A 21,552-nucleotide genomic window follows, 5' to 3' on the forward strand; every position below is an offset into this window, starting at 1 on the left:
AATATTTATAGTAAAAATAAAATTTCCTAAAAAAGAAAGTGAAAAAGTAAAATTATAAAAAACCAGGCTCAGGAGAGTTTGTTTGTTTTGTTGGTTTAAATTCTGATGAGCTTGGTATACCATGGTTATGGATAGCAATATATAAACGACTTTAACATCTCGTGCTTGAGCAATGTGGGATTGTTGGAGGAGACAAAAACCCTGGGTTTGGATTCTTGGAAGAATCGGGTGCCAATTTTTTTCCTTCCTTTCATTGTTTTCAGATTTGTTTCAGCAACATGATTGTAGTATCCCGTAGTTTTGAGTATTCAGATTAGATAAGGTGCATGAATTCACAAAAATTAAGTAATGTTTAGTGGTCATGAATGGCACAGATAGAGAGAAGTAATACTACATGGAACATAAACAGACTAGGAAAGAAAACAAAGATACCATTCGATTACAAACATAAATGTTGCCCCCTAGCCTGCAACTCTTGTATAATTAAGTAGTGTGATTCACCTTTGTACGTAGCTAGCAAGATTACTGGAGGAAAAAAAAATGCTCAAATAGTTCGTCTCTGAAAAGAACATAAAAGAATTTGGAGAAGTTTCGAGTAAGTTAAGGGCAAGAAAATGGAATTGTTTAGCTTGGAGAAAAGATCAAGCACTGCAACAGCTCCCAGAAGATACTCTTAGTCGGAGAAGGAGACTTCTCCTTTGCAGTTTGCTTAGCCAGAACAATTGGTTCCGCTACCAAGGTAGTTGCAACTTCTCTTGACTCCGAAGGTAATCAGTGTCAATATGTTTAGTTGAAAGACTTAAAAACTTTGAGTTTTAACGATAAGAACAAAATAAATGATAAAGTGAATAGTATCAGGATTGACTTTTTAGTGTAAAAATGTGGTTTTTAAATAAAGTGAAGAGTACCGAGAGTTTTTCGTTAAAGTTCTCTTATTCGGAAGCTATGAGCAACCTGAATGAATTGAAGACCAAGGGATGCTTAACATTGCATGGTGGTAATGTCAACACCACCATGAGCCAACACCCTTTCCATTCAATCAACGGTTTGACTGCATTGTCCATAATTTTCCTCACGCTGGTTACGCCCATGGTTCCTCTTCTTCCGAACACAGCGGCTTCCAAATTATATGTAAGTTAAGTAAGAAAATTATATAGTTGAAAAAGTATATTTTTAAAGAAAAATAAAAAAAATTCCGTGCCCAGTTTACCATCCGTTGAATCATTTGGACATCTCAAAAAAAAGTATATTTTAAAAGAAAAATAAAAAAATTTATAATTATTCTACTTTTTTTGACAATTGATAATCTCATAGTTTAAACCCATCGACTTTACGGAAAGAAGAATTCAAGCTTGACAATATTTAGAATTGTTCTTTACCACCCGTTGAAATAAAAAAAATTTAGAATTGTTCTTTTCGTGCCCAGTTTACCACCAGTTTTCTTCTCCCTTGACAAAATAACGGATTCAGAAGATCTGAAGTATTCATATGAAAATAACTAAAATGTTTATGGTAAAAATGAGAATTTCCCAAAAAAGAAGTTCAAAAGTAAAAGAGCCAAGCCCAAGAGAGTTTGCGGTTTTTATTGATTCAGATTCTGGTGAACTCGGCGAACCGTGGTAATGGATTGTGATATATAAACAAGTTTAACATCTTGTGCTTGAGCGATGTGGGATTTTTGGAGGGGACTAAAACCCTGGGTTTGCAGGAAGGAAATATATTTAGAATTTGGACAAAATTCAACAAATAAAAATCCATACACAACACATGATCAGTAGTTTGGGGCAGGTTAAACTGTCTTAAGTAGTTATGGTCTGTTTGTGCTTTGCGTTGAAAACTTTATACTCTGACAAACCATTTGTATATTTTGGGAAAATTTGTCATCTCGGGTGCCAAATTTTTTCCTTCCTTTTATTGTTTTTAGATTTGTTTCAGCCACATGATTGTAGTATCTCGCTATTTTGAGTATTTAGATTAGATAAGGTGCATGAATTCACAAAAATAAGTAATGTTTAGTTTTCATGAATGGCACAGATAGAGAAGTAAAACTACATGGAACATAAACAGACTGGGAAAGAAAACTAAGAGAGAGACATTTCGATTAGAAACATAAATGTTGCCCCCTAGCTTGCCACTCTTGTATAATTAAGTAGTGTGATTCACCTTTGGACGTAGCTACAAGATTACTGGAGAAAAAAAAAATGCTCGAACAGTTTTAGTCTCAGAAAAGATCAGAAAAACAATTCGAAGAACGTTTCGAGTAGTGTGATTCACCTTTGGACGTAGCTAGTAAGTAAGTTTCGAGTAAGTTAAAGGCAAGAAAATGGAATTGTTTAGCTTGGAGAAAAGGATCACGCATTACAGCAGGTCCCAGAAGATACTCTTAGTCGGAGAAGGAGACTTCTCCTTTCCAGTTTGCTTAGCCAGAACATTTGGTTCCGCTACCAGCATGGTTGCAACTTCTCTGGACTCCGAAGGTAATTATCGTCAATATGCAGCTTAGCTTAGTTTAGGTTAGAGAGGGTTAATTCTTTATCAATTAATATGCGATTATGCTATTCACTATGCTATTTACAGTTACTTTGATGATGGATTATTCGAAAGCTACGAGCAACCTGAATGAATTGAAGGCCAGGGGATGCTCAACATTGCTTGGTGTGAATGTCAACACCATGAGCCAACACCCTTTCCTAATCAACCAACGGTTTGATTGCATTGTCTATAATTTCCTCACGCCGGTTACATCCATGGTTCCTCTTCTGCTGGACGCAGCATTTTCCAAATTATGTAAGCTAAGTCCTATACATGCACATATTGCGAGAGAGGGATCAAATATGTGATGGGCTCGTACAATAATATTCATTCAAGTGAGGCTTAATTTTTAAAGGGATGCATCTTTAAACTAAAATCCTGCATTTTTCAGGTTCATCAGAAGTTGGTTTGGGTGTTCATTAACTCGCGAAATGCTGATCTGCAAGGGAAGAAATTCATGTGACACACAAGACATCGTATCCTTTCAGTGAGTGGAAAATGGTGAAGTTAGCAGAAGCTGCTGGATTATATTTGGGCAATGAAGCAAGCTTCTCGAAATGGGATTGTCCGGGTAATGAAAATAAGAGAGGATCTGGGATATATGATAAAATTTTCCTGTTGGAATAACATCTTCAGGTTTGCAAACCAGTTGTACCGTACTGCTTTTACTACTTGAAGTTTTGAAGCTTCCCCTTTGATGTTGGGACCGGTACTGTTTGGGAAATACCTGCATATATATTTGTCTGATGAAATCTCTCGTGAAGCTCCAAGACCACTCTGCGTAAAACCCTGTTTTTGAGACATCTTTTAATGTACCGGATTGTGTTCTTCGACAGGCAGAAAAATTTCTCCTTATTTTTTGTTGTTGTTTTCGAAGTATCGAAAATTTTAACTATCCAAACCAATTGATGAGGTCTGTTCGGGCGTCCGAAATTATAACTTATTCAAATTTTTAAACGTAATTAATGGTAAACCCAAATTTATTTGATAATACTATATAGATTAGAAGTTATACAAACTGACAAAAAAAATTGAAATTTGGGACCTTCCAATTTCCAACACTTGTTCTAATTAATGTTACACATTTCTTCTCAATTAATCAGTCCCTATGAATGCGTTTAAACATTTTTGCCTATAAATTTTCCAACTTTCAAGAGTAATAGAGGAAAAATTCAAGCAGCTCAGAAAATGGGGAAATTGAAGATGAAAAAAAGTTTAAAGAAATGTGAGAAATCTCGAGCGAAAAGGAACAAAACGGAGGCAGTGTTTGGCTGGGGTGTAGAAATGAAGATTAAGCATTAGAGCAGCTTTCACAAGATACTGTTAGTGGGAGAAGGAGACTTCTCTTTTGCGCCTTGTTTGGCCACAGGTTTTGGGTCAGCTAGTAACATGGTTGCAACTTCTCTCGACTCACGAGGTATTAATTTACATCAACCAAACACGTTATTATGTCTGTTCAATTTAGAGATTGAAATTATTTAATTTGTATGTTGTTTGTACAGGAGTTGAAGCTGAAGTATTCAAAAGCTATGAAAAGCTTGATGGAATTGGAGAACATGGGATGGAAAATATTCCATGGGGTAGATGTACACACCATGCTCCACCACCCTCAACTTACCAGGATGGAGTTTGATTGGATCATATTTAATTTTCCTCACGCTGGATACTCGAATTTTCGTTTTTTGTCGGAGAAAAAGCAGCACCACATTTTGTAAGTTCTGAAAATAGGGCAAAATTGTTACTTTTATTAAAATGATACACAACAGTGTGACATGTGTTGTGATATGAGTGAATAACGAATAATTTTTTTAGAGTATAATATAACTAATGCACACGTTAAACAAGACACATAAGTTATACCACATGACGTTTTCCATATGACCACATTTGGAAAGTGAGCTGATTTGAGTTAGGCTGACCGTGGGAAATTGTCCAGAGTCATCGTGACCCAAATAGCATGGACTCTAGGACAGCCATCTAGGTCTAATTATTAGATTGAATCACGCATTTTTCAGGTTGCATCAAAATTTGGTGAAGGGGTACTTCAAGAGCTCAAGGGACATGCTGACCAGAAGTGGAGAAATTCATGTGACACACAAGACGTCGTATCCATTCCCTGAGTGGGAAATAGAGAATTTAGCAGAAGAGGCTGGCTTATATATTTTTGGTTAAAGAAGTAAAAGAGTTTTCAATTGGGGACTATCCTGGTTACTTAAAACAAGAGAGGTGCAGGGAAATGTGATGCATATTTTCACGTTGGAGAGGCGAGCACCTTCAGATTTGCCAAGCGCTTGTACCCTCCTGCTGCTTCCAGTTTCCGGCCCGGAGCTTTGAGTATTAGTACGTGGTCTGATGACATAGTCGATATGGCTTGCACTTATCTGGAGAGCTTAGAGATGAAAACATCAGAGAAGGGATACAAAATTTGGAGATCTCTCAAAGGTTTCCAAGATTACCTTAATCCATATTATCACTGTTTGGTTGGCAGATTGGATTGAATCCCTAAACACCAAATCCCGACGAGTGGATTGGATGACGGAAATGCTTGTGAGAATCCAAATATAACCAATCCAATCTAGTTGGTTTCGTAGCAGTTGTTTTGGAAACAGTTTTTTCTTAAAACAGGGACTTAAGTGACTATAAATTTATAGATGAAACATCATGAGCATAAATCTGGACATTAAAACCCAAATCCATAAAGCTCAGGAATATATATCAACCAGTTCCTTGCCGAGCTTGCGAGTATTGCTTGAATGCCATATCTGGTTCTACACATCCCTTAGACATGGTCTTTTTTTTTTTTTTTTTCATTTTCTTTTGTTAAACAAGAAGTTTTGTTAGATTAGTCATCAACGAAGTTTGAATCCATACTGTTATGCAATAACTCAACTCTTTGAGTATATTCATAATATATATCGTGGTAGCTTCTTTGATAAAATTGCACATTTTATACATCAATGCATATAGAACCCATAATGAATTCTCATTCTTTGCTAAAAATTGGCGGAGCAGTGAAGTACCAACTACCAGCATATTGTGTTAACAGGTTTTTATCACAAATAGTCCTTGAAATTTACCATCATTATCAAGATGGTCCTTGAAATTGAAAATTAATCAATGCAGTTCTTGAAAATAGGTGTTGTAAATCAATGTGGTCATTCCGTCATAATTCAGTTAAAAATTTTGTTAAGTGCTGATGTGACACATAAATGAGCCCCACATGATTTACGAGTTTTTATCACAAATGATCATTGAAATTAACTCACAATATCAAGATGGTCTCTGAAATTGATCCACACTATCAATATTATCCATAAAATTGAAAATTGATGAATGTAGTGCTTGAAAATATGTATCGCAAATCAATATGATTTTTCCACCACAATATCAAGATGGTCTCTGAAATTGATCCACACTATCAATATTATCCATAAAATTGAAAATTGATGAATGTAGTGCTTGAAAATATGTATCGCAAATCAATATGATTTTTCCACCACAATTCTGTAAAAAAATTTTGTCATGTGTTGATGTGGGTTTAATAATTAATTAAAAAAATTGTCTAAATACCTTTTTGCACAAGAGATTTTTTTTCTTATAGTAGGACTTACTCTGAAGAGAGATCTCTTCCATAAATTCTCAAAGGTACAAGGCTTAACCAAGACATAAGAGGGTTTGGAAATAGTTTTCAACCAACAATAGACACATCTCGATTATAACCTCATTATCTTAAGGCAAACCTCGCTGTTCTTTAAGTCATCAGACCACCAAGGAAGTGCCGAACAAGCTCTCCAAGATTAAGGTTGTGAGGATGTTGATCGCCTAAATGTTAATGGTGATGTACCAAAAGTCGTTGCCAATCAGCCAAGCCGTCACCAAAGATGATATCGATCCAGATTCAATTCGATGAAGGATGTCGAAATGTGTAAAGATGGGTGTATTGAGATTTTTTTTTTACAGAATAAACAGAGGTAGAGAAATATGGACTAAGATCGGAGGTGATTGTAGGACTGGGTTTTTGGTTTCACAACTTTTTATTAACTATTAAATTACTAAACCTATTTGTAATTTTTTTTTTTAATTTAATTAGACTTGTGTGATCCATTTAAGTGTCACACAGCACATAACAGAATTTTTTACAGAATTGTGGTAGAATGACTACATTGATTTGAAGCATTTACTTGCAGAACTACATTGATCAATTTTCAATTTTAGTGACCATTTTGATGTCGCATGTCAATTTTAGAAACCATTTTGATGTCACGGATTAATTTCAATGACCATTTGTGAGAAATTTTTACGGAATTGTGAGGGAATGACCACATTGATTTGCGACACCTATTTTCAAGAATTATATTGATTGATTTTCAATTTTAGAGACCATCTTAATAGTGATGTTTAATTTCAAATATCATTTGTGATAAAAATCTTTGTGATAACGTATCATCAATTTAGTTCCAATAAAAATTATTTTATATTTCATCACGTTTTTAACTGTACATGATTTTTATGTTTTGCTCCATTATTTGAAACAGGAAAGCGTCCCCCAGGAAGTTAGAGGCCCAAAGCTTCTCTAACGCGCGTACGCGACACAGCAACGTCCTATTTTGGACTTCCACAGTTACTTTGAGAATTTATTTAAGGGAAGAGATGCCCTTCGATCTCTTCCATCAATCCTACCAATTAATTAATTTAGATTTTTAAAATTTGATCTAACGATTATAATTATTATAACATTTTAAGAAGTTTTTTGTTTATACTGTTGAATCAAATTTTAAGAATTCGAATTAATTAAGTATTGATATTTGATGTAAGAGATCCGAAGAGAATATATTCCTTTTATTTAAGGACTTAAAAGGACCAGGATCATCTCTGAGTCCTTTTGTGAGAATTTGAGAATGAATTAATCGTGCCCGTTCATCTAAGATTCGAAAGTTTTTGTAGTTTCCCAAGAGGAGAATAATAGTAGCAAGGCAAAACAATGCTGAGAAAGTAGCAGAAGAAGAAGAGAATCACTGAATCAGTCAAATGGAAGTGCTTAGGTTTGAGAAAAGGATTAAGAATTACAGCAGCTATCAGAAGATACTGTTAGTGGGAGAAGGAGACTTCTCTTTTGCCGTTTGCTTAGCCAGAGCTTTTGGCTTCGCTGTCAACATGGTTGCCACTTCTCTTGACTCCAGAGGTAATTCCATCAGAGTCACCATCATTGACTTGTGTCAACATCCAAATACTTTAAATCTTTGTCCTAATTTCATCCCAATTCTTTTATTCTTGAAGAAACCCGAGTTGAAATTTAATTTAAATGAAAAAATCAATTTAGTATTAATATTGCAAATTAACTTTGTATTTGGTGCTAAAATTTACATTTTGGTGATGACCCATATGAAATAATTGATTGCGGGGACCAAAGATTTTATCTTTTTGTTTAAACTATAGAGGGTTTCAGAATCCTGATTGAAATCCTTTGCATGCTAATTGTAGAATTCATCAATGGTGAAATAATAGGCAGAGGGGCACAAAGATTTGATATTTAATTTGTTTAAACTTGAGGGGTTCTGATTGATCATTTGCATGCTAAATGTAGAGTCGTTAATGGTGAATTATTCAAAAGCTATAAGCAATGTGAAGGAATTAGAGTCCAGGGGATGCATTGTTTTGCATGAGGTAGATGTCCACAGCATGAGCAGGCACCCTTTCCTGATTAGTGTACGCTTTGATCGCATAATCTATAATTTTCCTCACGCCGGTTACCTGCATGGCTCCCGTTCTTGTGAACGCAACATGTTCCAGATTTGGTAAGTTCAAACACACTCATTTATGCAGCTTTTTGTTTAAGGTCATGGTATATTTTGTGCTCATACGGTGTTTGTTTAAGGGCAAAGCCGGTTTTTAGGGTTTATATGAGAATGATTACTAAACGAAGGACTGGAATGACTTTGTTTCGATAGCAAGCAGAACACTAGCACAACAATGTAAACATAGGACTCAAATTCTAGACTAAATTCATGCATTTTCAGGTTTCATCAGGATTTGGTCAGGGGATTCTTTGAGAATGCAAGGCAAATGCTGACCGGAGAAGGAGAAATTCATGTGACACACAAGACAACATTTCCTTTCAGTGAATGGAAAATAGTGGAGTTAGCTTATATGGCTGGATTATATTTGGTTCATGAAGAACAATTCTCGATATGGGATTACCCAGGTTATGAAAATAAGAGAGGAGCTGGGATGTCTGATCAAACTTTTCCTATTGGAATGTGTAGCACCTTCAAATTTGCCAAGATGTTGTACCGTTCTACCACTTCTGGTTTCCACCTTGGTGCTACTTCGTCGGGTCCATGGTCTGGATATACTGGAATTAAGGGTCCTCACATGTAACTGTAAGCACACCATATCAAATTTGTTTTTCTTGACTAGTTTTGTGATGATTTTGATTACTGCATGCATGAGCAAGCGAGTTGCATCGCGTGAGCCTAAATTTTTTTTGGTGTCCCTCCATAAATAGGGCATTGAAAATGAGTATAATTTTGTACACGTGAAAGGAAATAATTCCCAGTCACCTTATATTTCCAGCTTCATATCTTCATCATTAACTTATTGTAACGGAACATTTTTCCCAACTCTTGTTTTTCTTGCAGGCCATTTTAGACATAAAGTGATATTGACTGCTGGTAAGAAGTAGTATAGAGTACGCTTTTCGATCGATAGGCATTGGGATTCTTCATGAAACATGAGTCCCCATGTTTCTTTCCCTGTAACTTCAGAAGTTTTACTTACCAGCTTAATTTTGAAAGGATGGTCTTGTAATTTGATCATTAACTTGGCAGTACCTGGCTTTTTGTTGTATGTGATTTTTAGTAGAAAATCAAAGACCAAGCTTTGTAAGATGATATTTCTTTAGACAATTGTAGGATGATCCCAGTCAAATACATTATATGGCTGTATCTATTCCTATTCTGATGATGAACTGCAGTTTCTATTGATGTATTAATCTTGTGCCTTTTACCATGTATTACCTTTTGTCCAGCAACTTGATCCTCGAGTCTCTGAAGGGGTTTTACTTAGGGAATAGTTTTGCTCACCATCCTCAAGTGATGATGAAGCTCACCATGTTATTTATCACCCTTGGGTATGTTTAAATTTCCACATGTGTGTAGAAGATAGACACTAATCTCAACATTTAAATTCATTCAATGATAATAAGTAGGGTCGTGAGCATGAGCAAAAATGCACCCTTTACTTAAGGCTACACTAGGGAAATTTAATTTGAAGATACTGAATATTCCATGAGTGCTAGTTTTGTCATCTAAATTGAATTTTAGAACTGAAATTACTCTCATATAATATAACTCAAATTTTCCAGCTTACTATAAGAGTTTGATTACTATAAAATTGGAATCACACTTAGGGCCTTAGAAGTTGTTTTTTTGTATTCTGGAACTTGATTTTCAGTAAAGAATATAATTTTATATATCCTCTACACAAACAAGCACCTCAAAATTGTTATTTCTCTTGAATTTATCAGGCTAAACCCAAGACTTCATGCCCATCCGCTCATGTGAAAGATTGTGATGGGTCCATTAAGTATCGAAAGAAGGATACATGCGAAGATATGATGAAAAGAGCTGTATTTGCCAGAGAATTGGGGGTTCCAATCGTAATGCATGATTACTTAACAGGGGGATTCACTGCAAATACTACCTTGGCTCATTATTGCCGAGATAATGGTCTACTTCTTCACATCCACCGTGCAATGCATGCAGTTATCGATAGACAGAAGAATCATGGTATGCACTTTCGTGTACTAGCTAAAGCGTTACGTATGTCTGGTGGAGATCATATACACGCTGGTACCGTAGTAGGTAAACTTGAGGGGGAAAGAGAGATTACTTTAGGCTTTGTTGATTTACTACGTGATGATTTTATTGAAAAAGATCGAAGCCGCGGTATTTATTTCACTCAAGATTGGGTCTCTCTGCCAGGTGTTTTGCCTGTGGCTTCAGGGGGTATTCACGTTTGGCATATGCCTGCTCTGACCGAGATCTTTGGAGATGATAATAAAAAGGCAACTGCCTCTTAGTATTACGGTGTAGTGGATATTCTTCTTCAGTTGTAAGTGTGAGGCCTTAGATTTGATTCTTACCAAAAGCGAATTTGAACCAGATTATTCTCTCCAAAGGAGATGTCAAAAATAAATGTCAAATGTTAATTTGATAGCTGACGTGGCAATGTTAGATTTTCTCTTTTTCCAACCGATATTTTTTATATTATAAATGATATTTGTAGGACTCATTTTAAAAAGAAATTAATTAAAATAAATTTTTAATATCTATAATTGATGCATTAATGAGACCCACACAATAAAATAATTATAAATTATTGACATCACCTTTTCTCATTTGTTAAATTTGGATTTGGATCCCATCCGGATCCAAATTGTGGGGATCATAGGGATCGTCACATCTTAATCATTCATCATGCTTTCAAAAATCATTTGACTTTTTTTATTTAAAATTAAACACAAATAGTACATGACAAAAACTGGCCGCACGATGTATGATGAACTGCTAGGATGTGGGGATCCATAGGATCCCCACAAAGTAGATCCGCAAAGGATCATCTTCCGTCAAATTTGACATATGAAAACTCATATATCAATTCACATAGGATTGCCATATCGGTTAGAGCTTACTTCTACCTTCAAATTTGATTACATGACATTCCACTTAAGATTTGACATTTCATTTGAAAATGGTCTTATCATGCATTCCTCTCTTATAAGATGTAGAAACATAAGGGAAAAGTGTTCCACGAGTTCATAATCACACTTTTAAACTGCATAAGAATTTTGATAAAAAGTTATCTAAGCTAGTTTGAATTCGACTACTTTTCTTTTTCCCTTCAATTTCTTGGTATCTTTTTTTTTTTTTTTTTCCCTTTAACATAGACATGCATCATCAACTAAAGTACTATCATTTACTTATATTCCGATTTGACTCAATCAAAAGATGCATCATGGTTTGTTTTTTTTTTTTTTTTTTTTTTTTTTTTTTTTTTTAAGTCCAAGGAAAATTAAATAACATATGTTATTTCTTAAAATAATAAAATGTGTTCAAGTATTATTGGGCCAAAATCAAAAAGCCAGTATATAAAGTAGGATGTATTGAATTTAGATTTTGAAATTGATGTCTATCTATTATATAAATCTTGAAATTTTAAAAATTTTAACTCCTTTAACGATAATAAATTAAGGATAATGAACAAAAATATTTCTTATAAATACTCACTAATGAGTACCTAAGTATCTAGCTCATAGGTGCACGGATTCACAAGGGTTAAGCATAATTAGTAGTTTTCCAATTTCCAACAAGGAGACCCTACAATTACCAACATACGCGCACATGCGTGTAAAGCCTACAAATTTGGAGTGATAAATGGTAATTATTTAAATGAAATGGGGAGCCTAACAGTTGCCCCATCCTGCAACTCTATATATTTCAACGATCAAGTAAACAATTCTAAGAAATTTCAGATTAAAAAAAAGAGACAAATGGAAGAGGGTAAACAAGAGAAACAGATAAAACATTACAGTAGTTCTCAGAGTATACTTTTAGTGGGTGAGGGTGACTTCTCCTTCGCTGCCTGCTTAGCTAAAAAATTTGGCTCCGCTGCTAGCATGATTGCCACTTCTTTCGACTCCAAAGGTAACATTTTATTCTACTTTTTGATGTAACGGCGTTGTAAGATTCATACAACTGACCCTTTTTAGTGGGGCAAAATTTTGTTGTTGTTGTATTAGATTTTTCTTCCTGGCTGATTAATTAATCCTTTGCATTCATGCTAATTAATTTTTAGAATTGTTGTTCTCTAAGTACTTAAGTGCAAAGAGCAACGTGAAGGAGTTAGAAGACAGGGATTGCTTAGTACTGCATGACGTGGACGTCCACACCATGAGCCAAAACCCTCTCCTGATTCATAAACTATTTGATCGGATCGTGTTTAATTTTCCTCATGCTGGTTTCTTTCTTCGTGAACATGACAAGTACCAAATTGAGTAAGTTTATATATAACCTTAACGTTCGAGAAGTACCAATAGACTAAAAGCTCTGTATACGTGAAATAATATTGCATGCAATGCACTTTCAGGCTTCATCAGAATTTGGTTAGAAATTACTTCAAGAGTGCGCATAAAATGCTAGCCAACTGTGGAGAGATTCATGTGACACACAAGACTGCATATCCTTTCAACGAATGGAAGATTGTAGAGTTGGCAGAAGAATTTGGGCTGCATTTGGTCGAGGAAGCAGAGTTCTCACTATGTGATTATCCAGGTTATTTAAACAGGAGAGGAAGTGGGATCAAATGCTCTATGGAGTTTCCTGTGGGAAAGTGTAGCACCTTCAAGTTTGCCAAGCAATCTGCAAATAATGACCCTTGAGGCCTTATCTGACTGTTGATTTTTGGAATTTACCAGAACAAAATTGTCCCAATTAAGTTTACTTCAATATTTTGAAGCAATGAAGAAGTGAAGATGTTGGATTGTATTTACATCAATTTTATCATGGTTTCACGTAGACACTGTCCACTTTTGGAGTGAGCTTATAACGACTTGACGTTAGCATGTAGGACATCACTAAGATTTAGGCCTTGTTTGGTATAAAGGATTAGCTAGTTTTTTTCGTTTAGAGTAATGTCTCATATCTCCAAGTTGGTCACCATTTTTCCATGTATACCTTTCAAGTATTTTTAAAATAGTGTCTTATTTATTCAAATCAAATCATCCATACCATATATATCTTAAATTAATACAACTTTAAGCACCGCTCTTGAAAAATAATTAACAATAATATTATTTGTACACACAAAATTGGACACTCTATAATAGAAGTAAACCCTACCATCTTATATGAGATCCGTCTGTATTAATTACTATGCAAGCAAATTGTTAGTTTTGTGTGCATAAATAGGATTGTCTCAATAATTAGGATAAACTGTTGTTTGATCTCTTGAACTATCACCCTAGTAAAAATTGACTCTTTAAACTATTATTCGTGATAAATTAAGGACTTAAACTTTTTCATCCAATTTGTTGTTAGCATGTCTAGGGCTGAGTCTTCTGCCAATGACACAATTTTGTCTGAATTTTTTTTTCTTTTAATTCGTCACTAATGCAGCTTCTTTTCTTTTCACCAAACGCAGTTTAGGCCTCAACTTTTTGATAAGCTGTTTTTATGAAGGGTAGTACTATACACACTTATCTTTATTTCTTACACACTTTTCTTAATTTTTGGTCATTGGATTGAATGAATTGAAGAAGATCAGTGACCAAAAATTAATAAGGGTGTGTGAGAAGTAAAAATGAGCTATGGTCCTCTCAACTAAAAATTCATTATCATTGGTCCCTCAACTTATCAAAATATGTAGCTATGATCATTTTTGTCAACTTCGTCAGAATTTTATCAAAATGAGTTATGTTGTAGCGACCTATTGCTACAATTGGGATCCCTCAACTCATCAAAACGTGTAGCTATGACCATTTTCGTCAACTTCGTCAGAATTTTGTCAAAATTGATAACTCTCAAGGTTGTGTCAGTGAAGAGCAATGAAGGAGAAAGGAGAAGCAGGAAAACTTAGACATAAAGAAATAAGGAAGATTTATTGTATTGCAAGATAATCCTCTATGAGTTGTACAAGAGGGTTTTTATATAGTAATCATACAATGACTTATTACAAAACTACCCTTAGCCACCTTTAACTGACTAGGCCAATACAAACATGATAAGTGTATGTATGTATATATATATAGCTATTACTCCCCCCTCAAACGAGGCTGGGAATATCACTGCTGAGTTTGGAGTCATGCATAGAGAAACCATGAAACATTGTGCCTCAGAAACTTCATCAAGTTGGAGCAACAGTTGAAGAAGGAATGGCAACTATAGACGATGAAGCCTGAGCACCAGACCCCAAATCAAGAGCATGACAATGCTTGACAAAATAGGACCATGTAACCCTTTAGTAAACACATTAGCAACTTGTTCATCTTTTGGAATGTATTAAACTTTAAGATCGCCTTTTTGAACTTTCCCCTAACAAAGTGGTAATCGGTGTCTAAATGTTTAATGTTGGAGTGAAACAAAGGATTTGAACAAATTGCAAGAACAGAAATATTATCACACTGCAAGCAAGGAAGAGAAGGCAAAAATTGATGAATGTCTTTAAGAAGTGATCTAATCCAGAAGACATCAGCTACACAATGAGCCAAAGCTTTATATTATGCTTCAGTAGAGCATCTGGACACAGTATCGTGTTTCTTAGATTGCCACAATATTGGATTTGTATCTAGGAACACCACATAGCCTGTAATAGACCTCCTTGTGTTAATATTAGTAGCCCAATCTGAATAAGAGAACTTAGTAATAGAGATATCTTCACTCTTTCTGTATTTCAGACCACAGTCCAAAGTCCCTTCAAATATCTCAGCATGCACTTAACCATGTGAAAATGTACTCAGTAGGATTGTTCATGAATTGGCATACCATATTAACTAAATAAGCAATATCTGGACAAGTAAGTGTTAAATATTGCAAGGCACCAACTAGACTTCTGTAAAGACTAGATCGGACAATGGTGTACCTTCTGTAACAAGAAGTTGAGTAAGTGGTTTAGATGGTGTTGAAGTAGGCTTACAATCTCCATTCCTACCTTGACCTACAACTCTTTAGCATATTTGGATTGACTAATGAATAAAGAACCATTTGGTTGATATTGAATATGGAGCCCTAAGAAATACATAAGTCGACCTATGTCTTTGAGCTCAAATACCTCAACAAGAGTATTTATAACTGCTTGAATCTTTGATATGGATGAACCAATCAATATAATGTCATCAACATACAATAACAGAATGATTACATCACCATCATCGAATTTAACAAACAAACTGGTGTCTGATAATGAAGTTTTGAATCCAAGGGAAGGTAAGTAACTTGTAAATTTGGAATTCCATGCTCAGGGTGCCTATTTTAAGCCATAAAGAGACTTAACCAACTTACAAACATGATTAGCATGTGTACCATCAACAAAGTCATGTGGTTGTTCCATATACACCTCCTCAACCAAATCACCATGCAAAAATGCATTCTTAACATCAAGCTACCTTAATGTCCACCCACACTATGCTGCAATGGCAAGAATCATTTAGCTCAAATACATAAGTCGACCCATGTTTTGAGCTCAAATACCTCAGCAAGAGTATTTATAACTGCTTGAATCTTTGATATGGATGAACCAATCAATATAATGTCATCAACATACAATAATAGAATGATTACATCACCATCATCTAATTTAACAAACAAACTGGTGTCTGATAATGAAGTTTTGAATCCAAGGGACGGTAAGTAACTTGTAAATTTGGAATTCCATGCTCGGGGTGCCTGTTTTAACAAACAAAGTGGTTTAGATGCTCGGGGTGCCTGTATCAGAAAAAGGGCTGTTATTGGGCTCCAAATGCTTATGAGGGTAGGCTTCCCTGACACATTGGCATTGTATGCTCCCGTTAATTTTCAACATAAAAAATAATTCCCATTCGTTTTTTTTTTTCTTGTTGCAGAGTTCTTTCTATTACTTTATGCAAACAGCAAGGTTGAGGGTCATGCTGATCATCACATCGTCTGAGTTGATGTCTGAAGTACAAGTGACTCAGATGAAAGCTGATGGACCACTAGAAGAGAGTGGTGAAGCACGGCGTCTTCGAAAGTCACTTGACGAAGTGGCAGATGAAGCTAAGAGCCCCAGTCTGTTGAGAGAGTGTAGAGTTCCTGACGGTGCTCTGTTAGAAATTCCAGAAAAAATGACAGAAAATAGATGGTCCTGGTCAGAAGTGAAATTTCTGGCTGACAGGCTTCTTCTTGCTCTTGCTGCCAGCTTGGAACATGCACTCCTGGTCAGTTTGACAATGCCTACATCAACTTTGTTTGTTAGGGAATATACATCTGTATCTTGTGTTACCAGGTGCTTTGGTTCTTTACTAGGTTCTTTTTTTTTGTCGTAGGCATTGAACTTCTAATATTTTCGAAAGTAATACTTTTCTCTATAGACAATGGAAATTCCTTTACCGAGCCACTGATTTCTGTGCCTAAAAATAGAAGCAGTTTGACAATGATAAAATAAGTACCACTATCTTTGGCTTTCTGTTTTTGAGTTTAAAACTAATGTAGTGAAGCTTCATGTGGTTTCTCATGCCCCATCCTATTCATAATTAAGGAAAATTTACGACTGATTGCCATGTCCTCCTATGTTTAAATTACAACTTTGTCCCACCATGCTTTTTTCATTTTCTTCTGAACAGAAACAATATATTATTTCCCGAAATTGGGTTGCCCTAAGTTTTTCTTGTTCTTCTGACAAATGTTGAGACGAGGGGACGCTTTTGGATTTACGTTGTAATACCGGCTATTGGTTTGCAGGGCTCTTTGATAACTATGGATAGATATGCAGCTGCTGAAAGCTTCTATAGACTTGCTATGGCATTTGCCCTGTCCCTGACCTTCACATAATGTGGTTACTGCATTTATGTGATGCACATCAGGAAATGCAGTCTTGGGCTGAAGCTGCTCAGTGTGCTGTTGCTGTGGCTGGTATTGTAATGCAGGTAAGTGCTACGGTTTTTTGCAATGCAACCTCCGCATGAAACATTTTTCTGTTCTCAAAATCTGTTCTCTGTTTTTAAGTGTGAAAGTGCTCACTATTTTACTATTAGCTAATGGTCTGTTTTAATCTTGTGTAGGCCCTTGTTGCTAGAAATGATGGTGTTTGGAGCAAAGATCACATAACTGCTCTACTTAATATTTGTCCGATCGTCAGCATTGAGATCAGCTATGAGACAACTGCAGCTGAGGTAGAGGGGTATGGTGCATCAAAACTTACCGTTGACTCTGCTGTGAAGTACCTACAACTCGCAAATAAGTTGTTTTCTGAAGCTGAACTCTGACGGCCGAGTTGTCCCATTACATCCCAGCCATTCTGTCAGAGCAGCGACATTGTTGTAGAATTAATGTTGTATTATCGTTTCATTTCGTCTTTTTGTTTTTTTTCTTTTTTTTCACCCGGGCTATATCTGCAATGTGTCGATATCTTTCCGGCCCCCGGGGTGGCCGGGTGCACATATTCCATGGCTGTTCATATTTTTGTGAACGTATGTATTAGCAGCTTGAATGTCAACATTGTTTTGTTTATAGTTCACCACCCGTTGAATCATTTGGACATCTGAAAAAAAAGTATATTTTAAAAGAAAAATAAAAAAATTTAGAATTATTCTCCTTTTTTTGACAATTGATAATTTGATATTTTATACTCATCGAATTTACGGAGAGAAGAATTTGAGCTTGACAAAATAACGGATTCAGAAGATTTGTAGTATTTATATACAAACCGTAAAATTAACTAAAATGTTTACAGTAAAAACAGAAATTTCCCAAAAAAGAACGTAAAAAGAGCCAAGCTCAAGAGAGTTCCAAGTGTTTTGTTGGTTCAAATTCTAGTGAACTTGGCAAACCATCTCTTATGGATAGCGATATATAAACAACTTTAACATTTTCTGCTTGAGCGATAGGGGATTGTTGGAGGAGACTAAAACCATGGGATTGGAAGAAGAAAATATATTTAGAATTTGGACAAAACTCAACAAATATAAATTCATAAACAACACATGATTAGTAGTTTGGAGGCAGGTTGAACTTTCGTAACTAGTTATGGTCTGTTTGTGAGTCGCGTTGAAAATTTATAGTCAGACGAACCATTTGTATATTTTAGGAAAATTTGTCATCTCGCGTGCCAATTTTTTTCCTTCCCTTCATTGTTTTAAGATTTGTTTCAGTAACATGATTGTAGTATCTCGTAATTTTGAGTATTTAAATCAGATAAGGTGCATGAATTCACAAAAATTAAGTAATGTTTAGTGGTCATGAATGCCACAGATAGAGAAGTAAAACTACATGGAACATAAAGACTGGGAAAGAAAACTAAGAGAGAGACCTTTCGATTAGGAATCATAAATGTTGCCCCCTAGCTTGCCACTCTTGTATAATTAAGTAGTGCGATTCACCTTTGGACGTAGCTAGCAAGATTACTGGAGAAAAAAAAAATGCTCGAACAGTTTTAGTCTCAGAAAAGAACAGAAAAACAATTCGGAGAAAGTTTCGAGTAGTGTGATTCGCCTTTGGATGTAGCTAGCAAGTTTCGAGTAAGTTAAAGGCAAGAAAATGGAATTGTTTAGCTTGGACAAAAGGATCAAGCATTCCAGCAGCTCCCAGAAGATACTCTTTGTCGGAGAAGGAGACTTCTCCTTTCCAGTTCCGCTACCAGATAAGTTGCAACCATGCTGGTAGCAGAACTGGAAAGGAGAAGTCCTATACATGCACATATTGCGAGAGAGGGATCAAATATGTGATGGGCTAATGCAATAATATTCATTCAAGTGAGACTTAATTTTTAAAGGGATGCATCTTTAAACTAAAATCCTGCATTATTCAGGTTCATCAGAAGTTGGTTTGGGGGTTCGCTGATCTGCAAGGGGAGAAATTCATGTGACACAAGACATCGTATCCTTTCAGTGAGTGGAAAATGGTGAAGTTAGCAGAAGCTGCTGGATTATATTTGGGCAATGAAGCAAGCTTCTCGAGATGGGATTGCCCGGGTAATGAAAATAAGAGAGGATCTGGGATATATGATCAAACTTTATATGAATGAGATTGAACTCATATCACACAATTGATGTCAGAGCAATCCTCCTCATCACAAAACCTCTGCCACTAAAATCCTAGAGGGGCGAAAAACAAGGGTGAGTAGGCTTGAAAATAAAGTTTTGTAAAACCTTTTTGAAAAGTGTAACTCCTTGCTGTAAAACAAGTATATGGTTTTCCAAAAATATTATAATAATAATACGGTACCTGCAACAAAAATGAGTTAAAAGATGTAGGGTACATCAATAAGCTTCCTCAACATTAAATCTCAAATCAATATCATAAGAAATCAATGCTCATTAATTTATGTAGACACACAAGTCCATTGCAGAGGTATTCAAACAATGGAACAGGCTAGGTGTATGTTTTACATTCTAGTATTACATCACGTGAGCTGCGTTAGTCGCATCACATACAAGTCCAACACATCATACAAAATGAGAGGCTGGCACCTAGCTTTAGATCCAAAGCGAATGTAAGCGGTGCATGTGAACTACACGTGAAGTTTGTCCTTGGCTCAGGACAGTACAAATAACTAAAAGACACCATGCAAACATGTAATAATGTGCAGGTAAAACGCAAGGATGTCATGCCATGAGTTTATGCTCACAAATAATATTAAAAACATAAAGTGTAACACACATATATATATATATATACACACACACGTAAAAACGAAAAGACCCAATCACATACCCATAACTTGCTTGCTCTCGATATGCCTTGTCATTCGTCAAACTGAATAAGTTTGTACCTATACCAAGTCACATTGACTTAACAAAATACTTAAACATAATTAATACACAAAATGGATAGATTAACTATAATCTGTCCAACTTTCACATTTTACAAAAATTGCCCCAAAAACTAGAGGTAATTGCAAAAATGACCCCAACTTCCTAGAATTACCAAAGAACCCTAAAGCTTCAACAATTTTTACAGTTTGGTCCTTGTTGTAGAAACAGTACAGCATCATTCTTTCTAAAATTTCCCACCAAACAAGCATATTCTAACATTGTACAATTTCTAACACCTAACGTGATTAACGAAATATACCATTGGGGTTCTCGTCCGTGGTCGCATTTGGCCGGAAAATGGCCTGTAAGGGCCGGGTTTCTTCGCCGGATTCTGGAAATGGGGAAAAACAGTATGCATGCATGTCAAACCTTAGTAATTTCCAACTAATTTTCACATCCAAAGAGGTATTTAAGTACCTGGAATGGATTCAAACTAAGCAGGAGCTCCAGAGCACACAAACTTGCCGGAGTTTGCTCGTAGGAGGTGACCAAAAACTAGGCAAGATTTCAGAGAAATTGCAGGGGGGGGTTAAACCTCTGGTTTCGAACTGGAAAACATCACAAATCTTGTCCCAAGAAACATTAAAACATAATGAAACAGCATTTTCATAGAGAAACTTACCTGGGTTCGAGTTTCAGAGCTTGAAGCTCTCGGCTTCAATGGTGGTTTACACCGTGATGGTCCAATGACGCATGCAACGGTCTAGGTAGGATCCTCTAGTCCCAGAGATTAAGGTTTCATGGTTTTGGAGTTTGGTTTGTTTAAATTTCAAAGAGGAAAGGGGACGAGAGCTCTCAGAGCTCTGGAGAGAGTGAGAGTTAGAGAGAATTAGAGAGAGGAACTTCAGAAAAATGAAGGAGGGAAGCGAGAGATGAGTGGAAAGAGAGGGAGTGACGTGACGGAGTGGAAAGTGCCCGGGAAAGTGAGGTGTGTGTGTCAGAGAGAGAGAGAAAAAGAAAAGATGTGAGGGAAAATTGTGAGAGAGGTGAGAGTGAGATGGGACCGGTTGAAATGAGAGAAAATAAATAATAAAATAATAAGAAAAATGAGGCGTGAGAAAGAGGATGAGGTAGAGGGAGAGAACCGGCTGACAGCCTGACATGGGGAAAAATAAAATAAAATTGGGGAATGGGACATGAGAGAAGAAGTGAGAGAGATTTAATAAAATGCAAAGAAAACTAACTAAAAGAGTTTGAAAACTTTGAGTTTTAAAAGTAACTTCACCGTGGTGGATTGCTCGGGGGACAAGCCAGAGAAAATGGCCCGAGGCCCTGTGGATTCGCTCCAGCATGAAGGAGCCCGAGTGGAGGTGGAGGCTCGAGCTCCGGGCCTGTGAAGAATTGCCAACCCGAGTGGATGTGATGTCAGGGCTGATGTCAGCCCTGCGTCAGGCCCTTTTTTTATTTTTTCTGTCAGGCGCGTGCACCCCACTCATGCGTGGGGGCGCGTCGCCAGACATAATTTCAGAAAAAGCAGC

The 21,552-nt window shown here is 36.1% G+C and overlaps 4 protein-coding genes, 1 long non-coding RNA gene and 2 pseudogenes across 7 annotated transcripts; 6 read left to right on the plus strand and 1 right to left on the minus strand.

The window, feature by feature from the left end:
* The first annotated feature begins 2,323 nt into the window (after nt 1-2,323).
* On the plus strand, nt 2,324-3,208 carry LOC103933762 (annotated as a pseudogene).
* A 512-nt stretch (nt 3,209-3,720) lies between these two features.
* LOC103933761 lies at nt 3,721-5,030 on the plus strand (annotated as a pseudogene).
* Nucleotides 5,031-7,449: 2,419 nt separating this feature from the next.
* On the plus strand, nt 7,450-9,558 carry LOC103933730 (uncharacterized protein At4g26485-like). The gene is made up of 4 exons (XM_009343418.3): nt 7,450-7,714; nt 8,117-8,327; nt 8,550-8,912; nt 9,171-9,558. The coding sequence occupies exons 1-3, from the start codon at nt 7,561-7,563 to the stop codon at nt 8,908-8,910; spliced, it is 726 nt and encodes a 241-aa protein (XP_009341693.2). The 5' UTR covers nt 7,450-7,560; the 3' UTR covers nt 8,911-8,912; nt 9,171-9,558.
* A 586-nt stretch (nt 9,559-10,144) lies between these two features.
* LOC125472562 (ribulose bisphosphate carboxylase large chain) lies at nt 10,145-10,612 on the plus strand. The gene has a single exon (XM_048574203.1). It carries the CDS (start codon nt 10,145-10,147, stop codon nt 10,610-10,612), a length of 468 nt encoding a protein of 155 aa, XP_048430160.1.
* A 1,470-nt stretch (nt 10,613-12,082) lies between these two features.
* On the plus strand, nt 12,083-12,970 carry LOC125472563 (uncharacterized protein At4g26485-like). The gene is made up of 3 exons (XM_048574204.1): nt 12,083-12,236; nt 12,388-12,586; nt 12,679-12,970. Exons 1-3 carry the CDS (start codon nt 12,083-12,085, stop codon nt 12,968-12,970), a joined length of 645 nt encoding a protein of 214 aa, XP_048430161.1.
* Nucleotides 12,971-17,061: 4,091 nt separating this feature from the next.
* On the plus strand, nt 17,062-18,066 carry LOC125472321 (guanine nucleotide exchange factor SPIKE 1-like). Its single transcript, XM_048573592.1, has 2 exons — nt 17,062-17,188; nt 17,324-18,066. The coding sequence occupies exons 1-2, from the start codon at nt 17,093-17,095 to the stop codon at nt 17,525-17,527; spliced, it is 300 nt and encodes a 99-aa protein (XP_048429549.1). The 5' UTR covers nt 17,062-17,092; the 3' UTR covers nt 17,528-18,066.
* A 106-nt stretch (nt 18,067-18,172) lies between these two features.
* Nucleotides 18,173-21,075, minus strand: LOC125472505. 3 transcript variants are annotated; one of them, XR_007254472.1, is made up of 5 exons: nt 20,697-21,065; nt 20,492-20,569; nt 20,334-20,405; nt 19,974-20,031; nt 18,173-19,354 (listed from the first exon to the last, which is right to left on the minus strand). It is a non-coding gene; the product is annotated as an uncharacterized LOC125472505 (long non-coding RNA). The 3 variants fall into 3 exon arrangements; XR_007254471.1 differs by lacking the exon at nt 18,173-19,354 and having other exon boundaries at nt 19,557-20,031; nt 20,492-20,611; nt 20,697-21,075; XR_007254470.1 differs by lacking the exon at nt 18,173-19,354 and having other exon boundaries at nt 19,557-20,031; nt 20,697-21,048.
* Nucleotides 21,076-21,552: the final 477 nt, after the last annotated feature.

This window comes from the organism of the source record quoted next, unplaced genomic scaffold (assembly GCF_019419815.1).
Source record: "Pyrus x bretschneideri cultivar Hongxiangsu unplaced genomic scaffold, Pyrus_bretschneideri_v1 Contig7, whole genome shotgun sequence".
In the NCBI taxonomy this organism is placed as follows: Eukaryota; Viridiplantae; Streptophyta; class Magnoliopsida; order Rosales; family Rosaceae; genus Pyrus; species Pyrus x bretschneideri.

What these genes read in the sequence shown, in the direction of transcription:
- LOC103933730 (XM_009343418.3), top strand. Translation starts at nt 7,561, where the DNA reads ATGGAAGTGCTTAGGTTTGAGAAAAGGATTAAGAATTACAGCAGCTAT. An exon ending in CACTTCTCTTGACTCCAGAG is followed by an intron (nt 7,715 to 8,116) that starts GTAATTCCATCA and finishes TGCTAAATGTAG; the next exon opens with AGTCGTTAATGGTGAATTAT. An exon ending in CGCAACATGTTCCAGATTTG is followed by an intron (nt 8,328 to 8,549) that starts GTAAGTTCAAAC and finishes ATGCATTTTCAG; the next exon opens with GTTTCATCAGGATTTGGTCA.
- LOC125472562 (XM_048574203.1), top strand. Translation starts at nt 10,145, where the DNA reads ATGATGAAAAGAGCTGTATTTGCCAGAGAATTGGGGGTTCCAATCGTA.
- LOC125472563 (XM_048574204.1), top strand. Translation starts at nt 12,083, where the DNA reads ATGGAAGAGGGTAAACAAGAGAAACAGATAAAACATTACAGTAGTTCT. An exon ending in CACTTCTTTCGACTCCAAAG is followed by an intron (nt 12,237 to 12,387) that starts GTAACATTTTAT and finishes ATTAATTTTTAG; the next exon opens with AATTGTTGTTCTCTAAGTAC. An exon ending in CATGACAAGTACCAAATTGA is followed by an intron (nt 12,587 to 12,678) that starts GTAAGTTTATAT and finishes ATGCACTTTCAG; the next exon opens with GCTTCATCAGAATTTGGTTA.
- LOC125472321 (XM_048573592.1), top strand. Translation starts at nt 17,093, where the DNA reads ATGTGGTTACTGCATTTATGTGATGCACATCAGGAAATGCAGTCTTGG. An exon ending in TGGCTGGTATTGTAATGCAG is followed by an intron (nt 17,189 to 17,323) that starts GTAAGTGCTACG and finishes AATCTTGTGTAG; the next exon opens with GCCCTTGTTGCTAGAAATGA.